Here is a 20243-nt window from a genome sequence, read left to right as displayed (position 1 = left end):
AGCCTTGCTGTAGTGGCGTCCCACATAGAAGAACTAGAAGGACTTAGAACTGGGATATACAACTATGTACTGGGGCTTTGGGGAGAAAAAAAGAGGAAGGTTGGCAACAAATGTTAGCTCAGGGCCAGTCTTCCTAACCAAAAAGCATACCTTTAAAAAAAAAAATCCTTGCCTTTAAGAATGTTTCCTTCAATTAAAAAAAATATTCTTATTCTAAGTAGGAAGTTAAAAACGTTCATCCAAGTCAGAGATCAGAGTATAGCCTGATATGAATTCTACTTGTGTTAAAATGTTTATAGGTGCTTGTATTAATAGAACTGAAGAAGAGAGATGTCATCAAAAGGGGAATACTTAATTTTGGGACACAGAAAAATATAGAGTTAGAGAGGCAAAATTGGCATACCATTTAAAAACTTTCCAGGTGAAAAAGTACCTTGCTCCAAGGACTCAATAATCTGGCCCTGATGTACATGTGGCCCTCCTTTGAAGCCAGATTGACCAGTCTTCCCAGCCTATAGTACTCCCTTTGATGAGCTTCAGTGCTCCTTGAGTAATCTAATTTAGTTTAGTCACTCTATATACTTTTCCTTAGGGAGAGACTGCACTTGTCAGGTAGTTTTGAAGATTTGGTTTCATTTTATGTTACTCATTTTGGCATTCCAGTTTATATATTAGTCCCTTGCCTTCTCTGAGTCCTGTCCTTTCTGTGATAACAGCAGCATTGAGTTTGTGCACCTGGGGGACTCAGGGCGGTGCACTAGGTCAGTTCATGAAAGGAATGTCACTTGGTGAGGCTTTGGTGGTCCTTCAGCTGACCTCGCTTTAGCGTGCCCTCTACATGTGATTAACCCTTTACTTTCAATGACTGTCATCTTTGTATTTGATCATTTTCTCAGTTCCTTCACCCTAGTCATCTCTAAAGATGAAGTAGACTGGGCCCTGTGTCTTTAAAATGATTTTTAAGACCCTGTGTGGAGGAGCATGGTCATGTCACTTTAGGACCCTAGTGGTTCTAAGCTGTTTGCTCTTTCTTCAAAGAAGTGAGTGATTAGAGAAAATGTATTAAAATTCCTACTTACTTGCTCTTCCTATTTTTGTATAACAGGAGGTACCGATATAGCATTAGGAATTCCTCTTTGGTAAATGGCTGCTATTTGGAAAACATCTGCCATCTGATTGAAAAGGCTTTTTTTAAAGAGCTCCTTACTCTGAAGTAGTATAATCCTCAACATTTATTATTTATAGAATGAATATTAATTAATTCAACATTTATTGAGTACCTGCTCCGTGCCAGAAAAAGTTGTAGGTACTGGGAATATAAAGATAATTAGCTCATGATCTGTATACTTGAAGGGTGCCTCATTAAGCAGAGAAGATTAGTGGACATGTAAATAATTATGATAAGTACTATATTAGAGGTGTTGTGGAAAAGCAGGAGAAAGCGATTTTTCTTTGAAAGCTAACCCTTAAAAGATTAGTAGAAATTCCGTAAATGGAGAATTGAAGAAGATAATTCCAGCACAGGGAAAAACCATGAGTGGAGGTTGCTGTGAACATATGTGGCAGCTTATGTGGCGAGAATGGCTTGAATTCCGTCTTAGATACCTGGTGATAGTGATGAGAGATAAAGCTGAAGTGTAGTCGCTCGTGACTGGCCTTTATTTACAAGGCTGAAAGCTTGAACTTTGTCTTGCCAAAATGTAGAGCCATTGTTTAAATAAGAGAGTGGCATTATCAGCTTTATAGGATAGAAAAATTACTCTAGAAACAAGGTAGATGGATTGGAGATGTCCACTTAGGGAATGTTTTCCAGTAAGAGATGAGGAGGGCTACAACTGGACAGTGGAGAAGGAGGCAGGTTTGGGATGTATTTTTGAGGTGGAATCAATAGAACTTGGTGACAAATTAGATATTGGGGCTGAAGGAAAGCTTGAATAATCTCCAAGGGTATCTGAATTAATGATAATACCATTAAGCAAATTAGGTAAGATACAATTAGAACAAGTTTGAATATTGGGTTTTGGATATGTTGAGTGACACTCTCTGTCCGGTAGGTAGATTGGAGTTGGGAGAGATTTGGGAACACAGATTAGGAACTGTCTTTTTTGGTAGCAGGCACTTCCCATGTGCTATCTTAATCATTACACAACCCTGAAAGATACGTAATGTTGTTCCTGTTTTACGTGAGGAAACTTAGGGTTAGAGAAATAAGTCATTTGCCCAAGGTCACATACATGTGATTTTTCCACAGTGCTTCCATTAACTGTTGCTGTGTAACAAACTGCTCCCAAATTTTGTGACTTAAAGCAATAACCTATTATTATCTCTCATGGTTCTGTGAGTTGACTGAGCTCAGCTAGGAATTTCTAGCTTGGGATTCTCATTTGGTTGCGGTTGGATGGCAGCTAGAACTAGAATCATCTACAGCTTGACCTGGCTGCATATCCAAGATGGCTTCTTTACTTGTGTCTGGTATCTCAGCTAGTGTGGCTGGAACAGCTTGGGGCCACCGCGCATTTCTCTACAAGGTCAGGCCACGTGATTAGCCTGGGCTTCCTCGCTCATCTGTGTAGCAGTCTTGGAACAGGTGGACTTGTTACATGGTGTCTGGTTTACCCCAGGGGGAGTTGTCCAAGAGAACCAGGCAGCAGCTGCAAGGTTTGTGAGATCTAGGCTTGGAAGTCACACAGCATCACTTTTCCTGCGTTCTCTTGGTTAAAAGTGAGTCATAGGACAGCCCTGAATCAAAGCGGAGACTATAAGGGAGAATGAATATCCGGAGGCCATCTTTGGAGACTAGCTTCCTCCACACTGCTGTCTTTGGGAATAATTTTTAGACAGCATGGAAATATATGGGTCCTAAGAATGCCTTGCTAAAATGTGAAGAGAGTACAAGAAGACAACTCTGGAAAACATGAATGTTTGAAGGAAGACTCAAGGAAGAGGAGTCGGTGAAAAAAAACATCAAGAAACAGGAAGAAAATTTGGAGAAAGTGATGTTGTAGAAGCCAAGTGGGGAGGGAGTCACTGCCACCATAGCCATAGGTCGTTAGATTTGGTTGTTACCTTAGAATGGCCCTGTGGTTTACATGTATGCAGATAGCTTACAATTACCTGTAATGGCCCCTTGGCTTCTGCTACCAGGTTTAAAAGGCTGCCCTTTTTTTTCTTTCGCATTCACCCCGCCTCACATATACGTACCCAGTTGAAGCCTAAAATTCATAGAACTTAAATGGCTTAGTCCAAAGCGAAACATTTACACCATAAGTCATTTGTAAATTGTTGTGATTACATTTGGGATACTTTACTGAGAGTTAGACTTCCATAGAGTAGAGAGAATATAGTGCTTTTGGCTTCCTAGAGAGATCAGAGTTCTCTATGTAGCATGAACTGGATGGGGAATGTGAGACTAATGGCACACTTCTGCTGGGTTTGCTAGGATCTTCTTTTGAGTTCCAAGAAGGTATAAAGTGCCATGCGTTGAATTATACCATAGCTGGAGAGAATGGATGAAATAGGACATTTAAAAATTTTTGTTTTTAATTAATAAATCTCTGGTGTTTTCTTTATTTTAGAGCACAAAGTTATCATTGTTGGTCTGGATAATGCAGGGAAAACTACCATCCTTTATCAATTGTAAGTATTAACTACAAAAAATTTATTTTGTTATTTATAGTTACTTTTTCTGCCTGGGTGATGTTTGATTAATGAAAGCAATAAACTTACATGGAACCTAAGTTACTCTATAAGAAGGCAGGTTGGCCAAAAACCAGGAGCCAGATTTAAGGAACTGTTTCTAGAGAACTAGAAAATTACATGACATTGAGCATATTGTTCAGTTGTTTTGCTAATAGAAAGTAGAGAAATACTTGTTTACGTAGTTTCCTAGAATGAATCTAGAGTATTCCAGATAGTCCACTATCTAGTTCTACCTCTGTTTAAACCTTTAGCTCATTCTTAAGAGCTAGTTGTAAAGGGACATTTGGGTATAAAATATAAAAGGGGTTTATCTCTTGATTTAAAAATGTTTAAACAACCTAGCTTCCTTGCTAATTGTGATACATGTGAACTTTTTATTTTCAGTTCTATGAATGAAGTTGTACATACATCCCCTACAATAGGAAGTAATGTAGAAGAGATAGTGATTAATAATACACGTTTCCTAATGTGGGATATTGGTGGCCAAGAATCTCTTCGTTCTTCCTGGAACACTTACTATACTAACACAGAGGTAATGTTTTTTAGTATACTAAAACTTATATGAAAAGAATACTTGGGAAGCACCTTCTACATATGAACTTACAGTTAATCTTTTTGAAATATCACAATATGTTAATATAAGTAGAATTTAAATATAGTGGAATCTTTGAGTCCCTGTTTCAGGATCATTGTTCTATCACTGGATACGGTCAATGGATGCACTCTCATTGAACCTCTGTAGGAAGAACTGGTGATTGATTAGTCTGATTGTGTATTGATCCCAGAACTTGTCTTAAGTAGTTGTTTTTATAATGAATTCTATCTCACAGTTTGTAATTTCATGTCTCTCTTACTATTTATTTTGTCTGCTTAGAGGAAATTCTAGTTAAATGAGAGGGCTCTGGTGGTTTGAATCCTGGCCAAAATTTTACTGTGTTTTCTTTTTTGCAATACAATTGCACATTAAAGAATTCGTTTTCTTTTGTCTGTAAAGCAATTTAGACATAATCATATGTTTTTATTAGCATGTTATTTTCCAAGAGGAAATTTCAGACCTACAACGTTTGAGAACTTTGTTGTATAGACCTTGTAAGTTGAAAGGCTTTGTTGATTGTTTTTCTAGTGCTAATTATAAGTTAATAAGTCTCCAGATGTATATAAAGATGAATATTATGTCATTAAGACACTGTGTCTCTAATGACCTGATCCCCTAACACTGCATTAAGCATTTGATCATGTTTTTTGGAAAAGGAAAGGTATATATGATTAGTACTCCTATTTATAATGCCATAGGTAGCAAATTCATGGCAACACCTTGAAAATTAACAGCTTTATTAAAAGGCCTTTACAGCAGTAAAGCCACTTATCAGTAAGGTTTCAAGTGAGAGAAGAGGTGAAGCAGCAGTTCTCTTATTTATCTGCCTTATGGTTAATGAAATCTGAAGAAGAGAAAAGATCCTGAAAATAGAGTGGTTTATTTGGAAATGAAAAGCTAGTTCTAAAAGATAAATAGTGGATGTTAATAATAGGCAGTCAGAATTAGCTTGGGCATCACAAATGCCATCATAAAGTGTCTGTATCCCCTTGTGCTTTCTCGTGCTCGTGGAATTGAGGAGGTACGGTGTAAGATCAGTCCTGCACAGCTCCTTTTCAAGTCTTTTGTTACATCTTCTGATACTGGTCTTATCATCAGTTCAAGAAAGAGTTGTGCTTGAAGGTAGCAGGTGACATTTATATAAGGAAGAGAGCATGGTTTTAGATATAAATTTATTCTTTCAATTTGCTGATTTTTTAAAAAAACTGCTTTCTTTAACTGCCACATTTCTTTTTGTTTTTTTTAAAGATTGGCACCTGAGCTAACATCTGTTGCCAATCTTCTTTTTTTTTCCTTCTTCTTCTTCTTCTCTCCAAAGCCCCCCAGTACATAGTTATACTCTAGTTGTAGGTCCTTCTGGTTGTGCTATGTGGGGCGCCGCCTCAGCATGGCTTGATGAGCAGTGCCATTTCCACGCCCAGGATCCAAACTGGCCAAACCCAGGGCCGCCGAAGTGAAGCGTGCGAACTTAACCACTCGGCCACGAGGCCGGCCCCCTGACTGCCACATTTCTTTACTCCCATACACATGGGCTTTTAGATTTTCAAATTGATATTAATAAATATTACGTCTAGAAGTAACTTAAATTTAGAACCATAATGTATTTTTTTCTTATTGACTTATAGTGCAAATAGATTGGCATAGGCCTGTTACCATTCAAGATATTAATTTAGAAAACAAACATGTTATATATTGGTTAGAATATTAGCAGAATATTCTCATGGAGTGTTAACATCATTCTCTTTTCTCTTATTTTTCTCTTAAAAATTAGTAAATATATTTGATTAGAAGTGGATGAAAACTTTAAGATTCACAATGTATAGTAGGTATCTCTGGTTTTCCAATAAAACTATACCGTAAGGTTCTAATTTCTTGATATTTGTAGCCTGTTAATCAAATAAGTGCTTTATAAATTTTACAAATCATCAAATTATGTGGTCACTAATGATTTTTTTGTAATTATTTTAGTTTGTAATAGTTGTTGTGGACAGTACAGACAGAGAAAGGATTTCTGTAACTAGAGAAGAACTCTATAAAATGTTAGCCCATGAGGTAAGTAGGACTCTGGCATTAGATGTGTATGGGGGGAGGTGTTTCTATCATATTTGTTCTTTCTACTTCCTCATGAGGATAATGTTTTAGATTTTTTTAAAAATTATTTATCTGCTGGTGGTGCCTGCTTTATAATTTTGACACTTCCCAAGTTGGAAATGTATCTGGAAGCAGCAGAAAGATTGTGGCGTCAGTTGTAGAATTTTATTTCATTTCTCCTAGATAAATTTGATCTAGAAGTTTTCCTGGTCAAAAAGACCTAAATTGGCTTTTATTTTACATTTTGATAGATTAATTATACAGAAGATTATCATTGGAAATGGGGTTTTAAAGTCTCTTATTCACATAGCAAGTCTTGATTGTAACTCAGTTATCAGGCAAATATTTAAATATTGTTGCTCTTAGGTTTCTCTGATATTGTCTCTGACTAAACAAAACTATATGCTAGCCACGTTTTCTTAGTCCTTGAGAAATACTACTGGTAGCATAATTTAAAAATTAAACTGAATAATATAGTCAGTAATGATAATAGTAACTGTAAAATCATATAATATTTGCTGTAGTGGCAGTTGATTATTTTTGCATGCTTTTTATTGCAGGGGTTACTTTCTCAACTCAGATTTATAGGTGGAAATAGAAAAATTAATATTTAGATATAGTGTAATTTTTTATTTGAGTAGAATTTGAATAAAGCTTAAGAAAACTGGGATATCTTTGTAATGTAGTTTTGTGTTAATTTTAATATTGATTCAGTGATTTGCTTTTGAGATTTACATTGAGTCTTGGTATGTTTTAGGCAATCTTTCAAGACTTAAGGAAACCTCGTAAAGTGGTTATGTAAATTGAAGTTCCTCTTTTTCTTGTGGTGGTCATGCCCACCAAGATGCACATTTCCCTGTTTTGGACTGATTTTAGCAGCTATGTTAAACCCCTTGGGGTTTCAAAAGAAATACCCCTTGCCATTGTGCATGCATTTAACAAATTCCGATTTGAGTGTGGGAAACAAATAATAAGCCATAAAAGAGGCAGAAGAGTTAAGGATTCTTTTTCATTTTCCCTTTGTATTTTACAAAAATGCAACCTTCTTCATTTTATACCTAAGGGTTATTTTATTGTTGTTTTGTGATTACTTTGAAAAAAAAAAGACACAAATGTACAAATGTATTTGTCTTTTGGCTATATTTTTTACTCTGTTACCAGGTAGCCTCCATATTTGTTTCTTACTCTAATTGGCCAATATGTAGCAAGATCAGTATATAAAGAGACTGGTAGTGGGAGTCAGGCAAAGTCTTGAATTTTATCAGCTGGAGGTGTTAACTTGGGCAGGTCACTTAACCTCATCTGTTATGGATGGGTACACTGGGGCCCAACAGTTCATGTGATTTGACCAGCTTTTTAAGAGCTAGGATTTGAATTTAGGCGTTCTTATCATTCAGGCTGTTTGCTGGGGAAAAAAGGCAAAAGGAACTATAGGGCCTAGTTGGAAAGTGAAAGGAGACCGAATTGGGGATATTACCAGAGAAGAAAGGAATTACAGATGAAGTTGGGAGCTGGAGTAAGCCACATAATAGGGTCAAGAAGAGCCAAATAAGCAGAGTGCTGGAGGGCAAATGGATCAAAGAATGAGAGTGTGTACATGAAAAACGCATTTTGACATGGGGTTGGTCAGATATTCCGTACATACCATAATAACCAACGGAATCTTATTATCACTGATAATGATTCTTTACCTGTATTACTAAACACGAAACTATAAAACGTTTTTAAACAATTCTGAAAGCTTCATCTTAAATGAAGTGCAAAACTTTGAAGTTCATGAATTTTAAAACAGATCCAAACACAGAAAGATAGATTAAATTTTGTTCAGAATGACTCAGCTTCTAGGAATTAGAAGCTTCTTTTTTTCTTCTTGTGAAGAAGAATTTCTTCTTCACAAATGAAGCTTTGGGAAACAAATTGACAGCTACATTTGGCATATAGAAGATGCTAGGTAAATATGTCTTGCATGTGCTGTTATTCATCTTGACTAAATTAAAATATATTTTTATACTTTTAAGAACAGAAGTCTGTAATATGTAGCAGAAAGTTTTTCAGAATGTTTAAATGGCTAGGATACAAACGGTCACCACTGTTCGCCTTGTCCTTTGACCTTTTGTTAAGTCAAGTTGGTGAACAGCCTTAACCCAATATATTTTTTTCTATTATCTCAATGCATAATTGGTTCTGAGGTTATCTAATAAAAAGTAAAGAAAGATTTTCTTTCCTCTGTTCCTACATGTTTAAAAATAGTAAAATTGGTAGGTTTTTTGGTTTAATCAAGAACCCAAATTAAAAAGTTTGAGCCTATGAGATCTAGAAAAATGATATTCAATATGGGTTTTTTTTTTTTTTGAGACATTTCAATAAGTAACTTTATCTCTTATGTTTTCCAATTTTCAGTCCAGGGGCTTCTCCAAATAATTTCATCACTGAGAGTAATGAATATAGATTACTTATAAATATGTAGCATAAACTATGTGTCCTCACTTGTGCCAAGTATTTCTAATGTCAGAAATTTGTTCTTTGAACATGCCAGCATTAGCAATCCTGACTTTATAAAAGATTTCAACATACACTAGCAAGAGATATTGAAACCTGGAAGATAGGAAGATAGGAATTATATCCTGTGGAAGGTCCATCTACTCAGTGATTCAGCTACTTATCAACTATTGATAATCGTTCCGTTTTCCGTTTAGGGTAAGAGGATATTTGATCCTTGATAATGAATATATATGTCCTAGTTATAGTCCATTCCTTCAAATTTTTGCCTTTTATATAGACAGGTGAACTGAACTATGGGTGAAACAAATTGAACATGACATCTTAAAACTTAACTCTCTCAAGTATCCCTTTCTGACTGTGCTGTTCAGGTAACTGTCATTAACTGTGGTGCGTAGCTACCGTCCTGCAGAGGGCACTGTAACTAAAAGTCAGTCTTGATTGTTAGATAAAACATTTTGCATAACTTCTTTTAACCAAATAAATTTACTACTTATATTTTTTATTTATATCAGAAAGAATCAAAGAAGTCATTGAAACTATATTCCAACAAGAGTAAAATAATGTGGAAGAATGTTTGTACCTACTGAAGACTTTCTTGCTTCAAACACATATACGTATGATTGAAACCAAAATATCCCACTAAAATCTCTAAGAAGAAGGAAGATGGCATTCAGCACAGTTGAGGAAACTTTCAAGCATAGCACCAAAACTTTAGTTTTCTCAATATCTCTTTATATCTATGGGCAGAATTTTACGAGTTTAATCCACTAGTGCATCCATCGTAGATTCTTAGCCCAGGATTCATGAATGGACTTTAAATCTATTAACATTCTAAAATTGTACATGAACTTTCTTTACATATATGTATTTTTATGAGGAAAAGGTGCATAAATTTCAATAAATTATTGAGGAAGTCACTGGCTTTAAAAATGATTGTGAGAGGGGAGGGTGAGGTAGAGCAAAAGGAGACTGATAACCTGCAGCCTGGTTTGTGAGTAAAACACGGTGTCACTCATTTTGGGGTATGCACGAGGGTAAAGGTAATCCACATTTTCTAGGGCAACAAGTGAACTCACATTTATGAAACTGTCACCCAAAGCCAGGTACTGAGCTGAGTGCCTTACATGTAATAATTCATTCCTTCAAATCACATCCCCAGGAGGTGGGTGGTGGTTGCAGCATTTTGTAGATGAGGGGCCAGCAGCTCTAGTGGGGAGTTCTCAGCTCAAACCTGCTTCTATTATTGAGGAGCTGTGTGACCTTGTGTGAGTTAGTTACATCTAAGTCTTAATTTCCTCATCTGTAAAAAGGGAATGGTAAGGCCTACCTTGTAGGAATCTTGTGAGGATTAAAGAGATTTTATTTGGAAAATAGTAGGATGAGTGTCTTGCTCAGATTAGATACTCAATAAATGTTAGTTATGAGGAACAGATTCAGAAAGGTTAAAGAACTTGCCTCAGTGTCAAAGGATAGAAGTGGTAGAATTTATTATCTAATTGGGAAATTTGCTAAATTTAATGCCACTCCAGGATGGGCCTATTGAATATTCAAATCTAAGAAATCTTCATAGACAAAGATAAGAGCTGGGTTTCAGAACATTAATAGAACTGGTTTGGGATAACACCTCTCAACCGAGAATTAAAAGCCCTAAAGTGTACATTGTATGTAATGAATTAGTTTATTTCCTATTTATACCTAAAGGTACTAACTTTAGGTTTCTATACCTAAAGAATAGGTCGGGGTGGAATTTTGAAAAGGTGTTGAGTACCATGCTAAAGAGTAGTTCTTACTAGCCATAGAAACCTAGTTTGGGGTTGGGAGAAGGAATAAATAGATATTATATTTGAAGACATGATGACTGTTTGTTATACATAGCACTTAGGACCATAAAAAAAATGTAATCTAAGACTATAAGAAATATGTAAATCCATAAAGTATAGATTTATTTATCTAAAATGTATTCCGTTTTAAGTTTACCTTCTATCAGCATAAGAGCTATAAGATGCTTTCATGTCAAGTAGTTGAGAAATTCTAGGTTATGAAGAGTATCAGAAACATTCTGTTAATTAAGATAGAAAATCTATGAAAAAAAAATGCACGGGCCTTTACAGTTTTGTTTGCTTTTATAGGACCTAAGGAAAGCTGGATTGCTGATTTTTGCTAATAAACAAGATGTTAAAGAATGCATGACTGTAGCAGAAATCTCCCAGTTTTTGAAACTAACGTCTATTAAAGATCACCAGTGGCATATCCAGGCATGCTGTGCTCTTACTGGCGAGGGGTAAGAAGTCTTCTTGCAGTATATGTATTTAGGGGCCAGCCCCGTGGCTGAGTGGTCAAGTTTGCGCGCTCTGTTTCGGCGGCCCAGGGTTTCACTGGTTCAGATAGATCCTGGGCGTGGACATGTCACAACTAGAAGGACCCACAACTAAAAATATACAATTTTGTACTGGGGGGCTTTGGGGAGAGAAAGGAAAAATAAAATCTTTAAAAAGCAAACAAACATTTAGCCTAGAAATATCTATGTCTTCTTAAAAATCAGTAAATGTTTAAGGCTACCATGTATAAAACATTGTAAGGGAAAGACGTAAGGCATAGTCCATATCTGCAGTGAGAGAGTGTTTAGCTTGGTTCTATAAAGAATAAAACATACAACATACACATAATACACATAAACATACAGAACTAATATATGTGAGCATATAGATGATAGAGTTGCTGTAGGTGTTCAGGGAAATGGGAGTGTCATGGAGAGCTGGAGAAGTCGGGAAACAATTCTTCCACTGGTGGTGGGACTTACACTATAAAAAAGAAACTGACACTTTCTGAGCATGTCCTGTCTTGAGTGCTTTCCATACAATGTATCATTTGTTCCTCATAATAATCTGTAGAACAATTGTTTTTAATTCACATTTTATACATAAAAAAGCTGAAATAGAAGAGGATTCATGTGTGAGACCAGTTTAAGGATACTCACTTTTGCCACCAGTGTTGTCAAAAGGGAGATACTGCACTTTAAAAAAATTAAAAAGGTTAGAATTGGAGAGAGTGTGGCGTGAGGGTCCTTGGTTCTAGAAAGAAAGGTGGGTGCCTCCAGGAGAATTTTGTGCTAGTCTAATGCCCAGAGATGAAAGGATTTCAAGAAGGAAGTGATTGTCAGTACTGCTAAGCGTAAGGTCAAGGACCAGGAGGATGGAGAGCATGCTGTTAGGAGAGATGGAATAGGGGAGGTTAGAAATAGGAGAAAAAGCTAAGAGGATGAGCACTAAAGCAAAGTTTTTGTCATAGTTATTTTTCCGTAATATGGTGGATCTGTATGTATTTAAAAGCAAGGAAAGAAAATTAAGTTGGAGGTGAAAGATTTTAAATAAAGATCTTAAATTTTGGGGTTGAGATTTTTCGGGTATTAGGAAAGGGCAGAAGTTTGGGGCATAAATAGACAGCTTCAGTAAGTCATTATATTGGTTCACCCTTCACCATGGTCTTGAGAATTTCTCCCACTTCAGCTAACTCATCTTTCTATGCCCTAAGCTTCTGCCATTTCCTAACACTTGAAGAATCTCAACCCCAACTTTAAGACTTGTATTTAGAATCACTCATTTATGTATTTAAAAGCAGAGAAAAAAGAATTGAATTGGAGATGGAGCCAGATTTTACTCAGTGAAATAGAAGGCACTATTACTTGGTGACAGACATTTGGAAGAGCATGATTAGAACTTCAAAAAGCAAATCTATTCATTTAAAAAAAAACCCAGGGGCTGGCCCTGTGGCAGAGTGGTTCAATTCGAATGCTCCACTTTGGCGGCCCAGGGTTTCCTTGGTTCTGATCCTGGGCGTGGACATGGCACCGCTCATCGGGCCATGGTGAGGTGGTGTCCCACATGCCACAATTAGAAGGACCCACAATTAAAATATACAACCGTGTACTGAGGGGATTTGGGGAGAAAAAGCAGGGGAAAAAAGATTGGCAACAGTTATTAGCTCAGGTGCCAATCTTAAAAAAAAAAAATATCCCACATAGTACCAATTGTCCACATATTCATTTAAGTAAAAATATCTTCTCGCTTACATGTTTCTTTGTCAAATAGTATAATACATGTTGAAATACACATATAGATATATCTTTATATTTATTATCTTTGTCTACCAAAGGTCTTTAAGCAAAAGCACTGATTATAATACTAAATTTGACAATGAAGACAAATCATCTATGATTGATATAAGATTTAGCTTATATGCTTTGAGTAATTGTCTGGAAAATGTATCAGTTAGGATAGATACGAACTCTGGCAGTTTCATTTTAAAAGAGGAGATCAATAGATGATGGTATCTTTTCAATTGTTGCTTTATGTGGGCTTCCATTTGCAGAAGTTAGCAAGTAGAGACATTTGGTTTTTGGGGGAAATGTTTCCCTTCTGCAGTCTGGCCATCTTGGTCTAAATTCTTGGTTTTTTAGTATTGGTCAATGTTTTGACTTCCACCTCTGCCATTTGCTAACATCTCTAAGCCTGAGTTCTCTCTGTAATGTGAGAAGGGTTCTGACCTCAGTGTTGTGAAGATTAAAATAGTGGATATTAAGTGCTTAGCACAGTTTGTAGTTTTCTATTAGGTAGCTCCTATTCATTTAACAGTTTGGAGTTAAATAATTTATTCACCTATTGTTGTTATTATTATTTCGTACTGTTTCCTATCAGAGTTTAAAAGTAAGAAATCTAATAACAGGAGAAAAGTGTGGGCCAATACCAAAACAACCATTTATTTACCTCGTTTCTTTTTTTTTTCCTATTTCTATCTTCTTTTACGTTATTAGACTTATATTTACACAAAAATCTGAGTTCTGTTCTTTTTTTAAATTTTCTATGGTAGCATAGTTTCTCATTTCTGTAAAAGCTTCTCATAGGTAATAGTTAATGCTTCGTAACAGTCCTGCATTTTGTTGTAACATAATATGTGCAACCGTTTCCCTCTTGCTAAACATTTCATTTCTTTTACCACAGTGAACATCTTTCTCTATTTTGGATTATGCTCAATTACCCATTGTTCAATGATAACTGGTGTTAGTGATATGAGATTTTTATTTCCTTCAAATTTTTTTAATATATAGATGTAACATACATATTATATGTATACTTTCTTTTAACAACTCTGTATTTAGTTTAACATCCTGCCATTTTTACTTCATTTATATCATGAGCATTTTATCATATTGTAAAATAGTCTTTGAAAGGAAGTTTTTAATATTTCATCATATGAGTGCTCCATAATATAAATTTTTTCTCTATTTCTAGACATTTAAATTTTACTTTTTCCTATTAAAAATGCTTTGATGAATAGTCATATATAAATATATCTTTATCTCTGATTATTTTTTTAGGATATATTTCTAGAAGTAGAAAAAAGGGTAGAGAGTATTGGTATTTTAAATATTTTTGATTTGTTTTGCTAAATTACTTTCTATGGGCATTCACTGTATAATTATTGAGCTCCTTTTATGTATCAGTCAGTGTTCGAGGCACTAGAGACATAACACAACCCAAAAAGCACGAATGTAGGATGTATGAAAGTATGGCTTCACTGCAGCGCTGCCAACATTGAATATTATTAATTTTAATCTTTGTGGTTTAGGTAAATGAAAAATGGTATCTTCTTTTAGTTTGCTGTTCATAGCTTTTTAGTTGAGAAATTAACCAACTGATCTTATTTTCTTTATAGATTATGCCAAGGACTTGAATGGATGATGTCACGACTTAAGATTAGATGATCTCTACTGACCTCTTCTCAAAGACTTTGTGTAAACGAAGTGCTGGACCTTACCTGAAAGCTGCAAAAATTAATGGTTTAGATATATTTATAATAAACTGATTTCAACGTTTTCTATTAGAAGAAAAATTAAGACCACTTATTTGAAAACAAAGATGAAGTCTCACCTTCCAATCTGCTTTCTCATTAGTTACTTCCAAAGCAAGGTCTTAAAGCTGTGATTGACACTATTCTCATAACGAATCCTCTCAGGACATTGTGTAGCCTGTGGTAAGTACAAAGGGAGAGGAAGACATTTTTAACTTTAAGAGCTTTGTTATCAGTATAACCCTCCCTCTTCAATGTTGTGCTCTTCATGTTTCGTTAAGTCAAAATACAAATCAGCACAGATACTCAGTTTCCAATATTTTAAAATGTAATGTTACTTATTGAAAGTATTTTGCATAATGTTGTGTATGTATTGTGTATATACCTCAAGTTCAAGTTAATGGCTTTGATTTATGTTCTACAGAAAAGTGAGTAACACAAAAATTAATAATATCCTTAGTTATAACCATCATGAGCTGAGTACTGGCATTGGTTTTAAGTGCTGTTTTGTACTTTTCCTCTGTGTTCTCTGTATTGTACTAACCAACACTAACCAACCCCAGAAATCATTGAGCTGCTCTTTAAAAAAAAAAGGAAAAGGAAAAAGCTTGACGTTGTGTACCTTACTTTTTTGTTGATCACATCACATACATGGAGACACGTAAGCCAACTGAGTGGAATATCTATCAAATTCTTGGCTTAGTATTACTAATGGGCAGAGTTGCACACTGAGCAATTATCAGGTTGTTCCCTTTATTGGACCTTATGCCATCTAAATTACTGAGTAAATTGTTAATCCATTAATCAGTCAATCACTAATTGTGATTAAAATTATCAAGTGGTTATTTTTTGTCAGCATTAATTGAAAACTTTTGTGTGAAATGTGTCTACCCAGAGAAGTATCACCTTATAAATATTATCAAATAACTTAGCTAGAGTCTTCTTAGGTGTTAGATTATATGTCAAGCATTTAAGGTGAATTTGAGATGAAGAGTAAAACATATTTGCTAAGCAACAAAAACAATTTCTTAATTTGAAAATTTCTTATTTCTTATCTTAAGAGTTGAAATAGTTTGAGATTTTTTTGTTTCTATAAGTCTTATACCACATGAATGCATTGGTTGACAATTATACAGTTTTTTTTTTAATGCTTTTAAGAATTTGGTTTAAAAATTGATTGACATGATGTATTATTTTTACTAAGAAGTAACTTGGCCCAAAAGATCTTTTCTGTTTGCCTAGGGTCTTTTTTTTCAGTATCTGAAAGTTGAAGGTATTTCTGTTGTGACTGTAAACAAACTTATCCTAAGTGTGTTAAAATGTATTCTTGGGTATTCTCTGTATCTTTCATGCCCTGAAAATCTGAAAGCTAATCCAAACTAGCATGTTTTGGAATATTCAAGGAAAAAAATAACTACTCTTAATGCCAGCCTTTTAGGTTTCATGAAGATTTTGATGAGAATAATAGTACATACTATAAGCATTGACAAAACTTTGAAAGTTTCTTTCTATAAAATATAAAACACTCAATATCTAAATCCAAGTCAGGCATGGGAGATCAGTGTTTAACATTGGATATGTGTGTTTTATATTTATATTTTAATGTTCAAAATGCAAGTATAGCATTTTAATATTTGTCACCTTCTTTTACAAAAGTAAATCCTAAATTACTAAGCTTTATTTGTTCATATGTTCTCATACTTTCTCAAATCACTATAATGAATTACTTGTTGTATATTAAAAACTCCCTTAAAAATCCAAATCCATTTTGTAGATGTTGCAGTTTCATCGGAGACAAATATTCTGTAAAATAGCCTGGCAGATCCACTCCTTTTATCCTTTTTATCTTTTAATTTGAATAATCATGGTTTAGTGTCTTGGATTACTGCCACATCTGTTCACCAGTAGAGCAGATTCCCTTGTCATCAAGGTGTTGGCTGAAATTTACTCTTAATTGGATGTTTAAAGCATGCACTACATTGTTACAGTTGGTTTAGTGTAGTAGATTTTTGACATGGCATCATGAGAATGCATGAAATCTTATACAACATTTACAAAACATGATTTTTTTGTTATATTCTACCTTTCTAGGCTAAGCATTAGAAATAAGGTGGTACCTATATACTTGTGCATAAAACCAAAATTACAACAGGGAAAAAAGTTTAAATTCATTTATGAAAATATGTCAAAATCATTTTAACAGTATTACTTCCAAATAAGATGGGGAGCCTCACAAATAGTCCTATTGGCAATTTGTATGTAGTTTAAGTGGAATTAAGCAAAGGGCAATGCTTTTGGTTTTTTAATATGCTGCTTTTGGGTGTAAACAATCATTAGGGTCATTGTGCTCAGCTTTGGAAAGAACAAAACTTCATACTTCTGTACATATGGCTGGATTTAAATATCCTGTGTTTGATACTAATTTTGAAAGTCATAACTTCTTGATATCTTGGTAAAAGTAACCATATGCTATAAGCATTTAAATATGTTTAATTTTGTTATAATAGCATTTGTAAAGTGTATCTTACACATTATATTGAGGATTCTTTTTTGGAAATTTTCAGTTCTCTCTATTATCTTTGGCTCTCACGATGGGCAAGGAATACAATGAAGGCAGGTAGTGTGAGGAGCAAGGGAAAGTGCGTAGGGAATATGACATTTTGCCTTAAGAATAAAAAGTGCTTTAGCACTGCTGGCTGGCATTTTTAATGCAGGTAGATAAAGTGATTTTAGAAGTGTGGCATGAAATAGCAGAGGTTCCGTTTCCTGGCCTTTAAAAAGTGCCTCGTAGGGAGTTACAGTGAGATTACAGAGAAGTGCAGGGAGCTTGAGGAAAGGCAGGAAGTCCCTGAGATGTTCTTTTCTTTTTTGTCTGAGTGTGTAGTGTTAAGATGCCTAGAAATGGGATTCTATTGTCCCCTCTCTTACAGGCACTTTACATTTCTTGCTGTGACTACAGCAACCACATACAGTACAGACAACCTCAAAATCTGTTTATATTAGTGTAAATAGAAAAACTGTAGATGACTTTCTAGTTTTCTCTGCAGGCATTTTTGGGACTCTATCTGTAGTGTGTTCTGCTTTGTACATAAGGGATAGCAGCACATCCCAGATTATCTGTAGACTTGGGGGTCATCTTCTCTCAGTTGCCCAGTTGTATCCTGGCATCAGTCCCTCTTTCAAGGCTGAGTAGAGACAGAAATTTGTTTGCATGACTTAATTTTGACCCTTCCTACCGTTCAGATATAATCTGGAACTTCTTGCTTCAGGATTGGCTTTCCCATAGCTCAGCCATCCCTTGCTCTCCTGTATCTTCATTCAGCATCAGTGAAGATGTGTTGTCTCAGTCCTGGAGGTATTCTAAACTTTGCCTATATCCATTGTTCCCCAAACTACTAGTTTCTTAGTAGGTTCTCTAGTTCTTTGCTCTTGCCCTACCACTGGCTTGATTCATTCGTTTGTACTTTGCTCATTAGAGAGTGTTGTCAGGCTTGTTGAGTACATCAAAAGACTGGCTTGCTGTGTATATAGCATATAAATGCAAGTAGTAAAATCCTTTAAATTATACTGTATTTAATATTTCAGTGCTTCTTAATTTTAGCTTCATATGCTGAAAGGTAGATTTGGAAAGATAAGAAACTAACTAGACTCTGCCAGCTCCTCAAGCTACTAGTTAGGCGTGGAAGGGATTAAGTTATATATGTATTACCTTCCATTACCAAAAATGGGTTACGTTTTACAGAATATCAGTACAATTTGAGTTGGAAAAAAGATGCCAAACTAAGTTTATATGTAGTGTTTAACCTGAAGATATCCTTACGTCCTTAAAACCGTAGCCCACAGAATGTTTTTTCCCTCTTGTTTACTTAAAGAAAAAAGATGAACATTAGTTGTCTAAAGGAATTAGTGATGAGAAGCCTGTCTTTGCAAAATAAACCTGTTGAAATGGGCTTTAAAAGACATCAAAATCATCAGCCATCATGTGTTGACTCTGTGGATGCAGACATAATAATAGAAAATACTTTATAAAGTTCCACTTATACAAAATTAAAGTTCTATATCATGCTCCCTAGAATGTATGATAATTTTAAGACCATAATGGTGGAATAAAGGAAAGAAAGAGAATTTAAATACTTTGGATGCTATTAAAGTGACTGCTTCTATTAAACCCTAAAATTGTGTGTGAAATTGTAACAGGATACAGTTGGATTCATTATGCAATATTTCTTATCAATTATCTAGCCCTTGTGTATTGTTCTAAAAACTAAAGTTTAAGTCTTTATGGTCTTGCCTGCTAGATATGCTGTCCTTTGGTATAAAATTCCCGTAATCTGTACTCAAGAAGTGCCTAAAACTGATTTGTGTTGATTTTTAAGTCCATCTAATAAACAGTATGTTTTCTTATGGTATTATATGTGCTTGGCTTACTGATGACACAGCCCTGAGGGTGTCTAACTCACAATTTGTGGTTTATTTGAGTAAAAAGCCTTGAAATTGAAAATACCCATCATAACTCTCAACAAACCATAGTTTGAAGAAGCGGGAGTGAAACCCTTTTTTCTCTTTCCTACTACAAATGTTCCATGACCCTGGTGTTTGTTAATGCAGAGACTAGAATACTGAACTCTATTTCAGTTTTTTAAAATAGTTTTAACACCCATAAAATTGTATCGTGTGTTTTAAAACGTTATTAAAAGGTTATTGCTTGTATAAGGCTAGCCTCTTAATTCTCCTTATACTTAGTGGTTTGTAATTTTGAGTCATATCATTTAGATCTTGAGCCATTTCATGTGTGCGCACACCCAAATCCTTCTTCTTTGTTCAGATTCTACTTATAAACCAAAATATTTGGTAGACCTCTATTGTGTTTCTCATAAATTGTTTCTTTCTTTTTTTTCATTTCTGACCATTGAGTGTGACTGTAAACTCTGGGGGCAAGGACTTGACTGTATTTTCAGTGATTTACAATTACGTTATGCTCGTATTTAAGTCATCTTGCGTGGCAAGTGAAATACGTATATGATTTTAAATTATGGTAATGTATGCTATTCTCTTGCCCAAAACTTCTTACATTGATATACAGAATTCCTCTAATTATTTTTGCTTGAAACTAGTCCTTTGGATTGGAGTAGCATTTTCTTACAGTGTGTCTCTCTGTGGTTCCTTGAGAGGAGGTGATACCTGCAGAGCGCTTTTAAAGATATTTTCTCAGTTAATGTTCAAGATAACACTTTGAGGAGGAAGCTATAATTATGTCTAATGAGGGCTCTTTTGGTTCCTAGAGATAAGAAAAATGTATATTAATTTTAATTTGTGCTTAAAATACATTTTACTAATTGTATTGATTTTAAATATGACAAATTATCCTTGTAGATATTAACCTTTCTTGCTTATTGTATTTTCCTGCAAAGGCCTAGATGAAAATATGTTCTGATTAGTCTCTTTGTATAACTCCCCCTCCCAAATTGAGCTCTGTGTATATTGACATAATTGAAACCACATTTAATAT

At 34.9% G+C, this 20243-nt stretch overlaps 1 protein-coding gene across 2 annotated transcripts in view; it reads left to right on the top strand.

Annotated features, from left to right (window-relative positions):
• ARL5A (ADP ribosylation factor like GTPase 5A) overlaps positions 1–19143 on the top strand; it is a 28210-nt gene extending 9067 nt beyond the window's left edge. Inside the window, exons 2-6 of one of the 2 annotated variants that reach the window (XM_046659901.1) lie at positions 3576–3636; positions 4084–4231; positions 6263–6346; positions 11017–11168; positions 14600–19143. In XM_046659901.1, coding sequence (XP_046515857.1) covers positions 3576–3636; positions 4084–4231; positions 6263–6346; positions 11017–11168; positions 14600–14648 — 494 coding nt within the window. In that variant the 3' untranslated portion in view covers positions 14649–19143. The remainder of the gene's footprint in view (positions 1–3575; positions 3637–4083; positions 4232–6262; positions 6347–11016; positions 11169–14599) is intronic. The other variant, XM_046659902.1, reaches the window with a different exon arrangement.
• The last annotated feature ends 1100 nt before the right edge of the window (positions 19144–20243 follow it).

The sequence above is a fragment of the Equus quagga genome, chromosome 4 (assembly GCF_021613505.1).
Source record: "Equus quagga isolate Etosha38 chromosome 4, UCLA_HA_Equagga_1.0, whole genome shotgun sequence".
NCBI classification, from domain to species: Eukaryota; Metazoa; Chordata; class Mammalia; order Perissodactyla; family Equidae; genus Equus; species Equus quagga.
The sequence above is the reverse complement of the archived record's forward strand: the minus strand, read 5'-3'. Positions and strand labels throughout refer to the sequence as shown.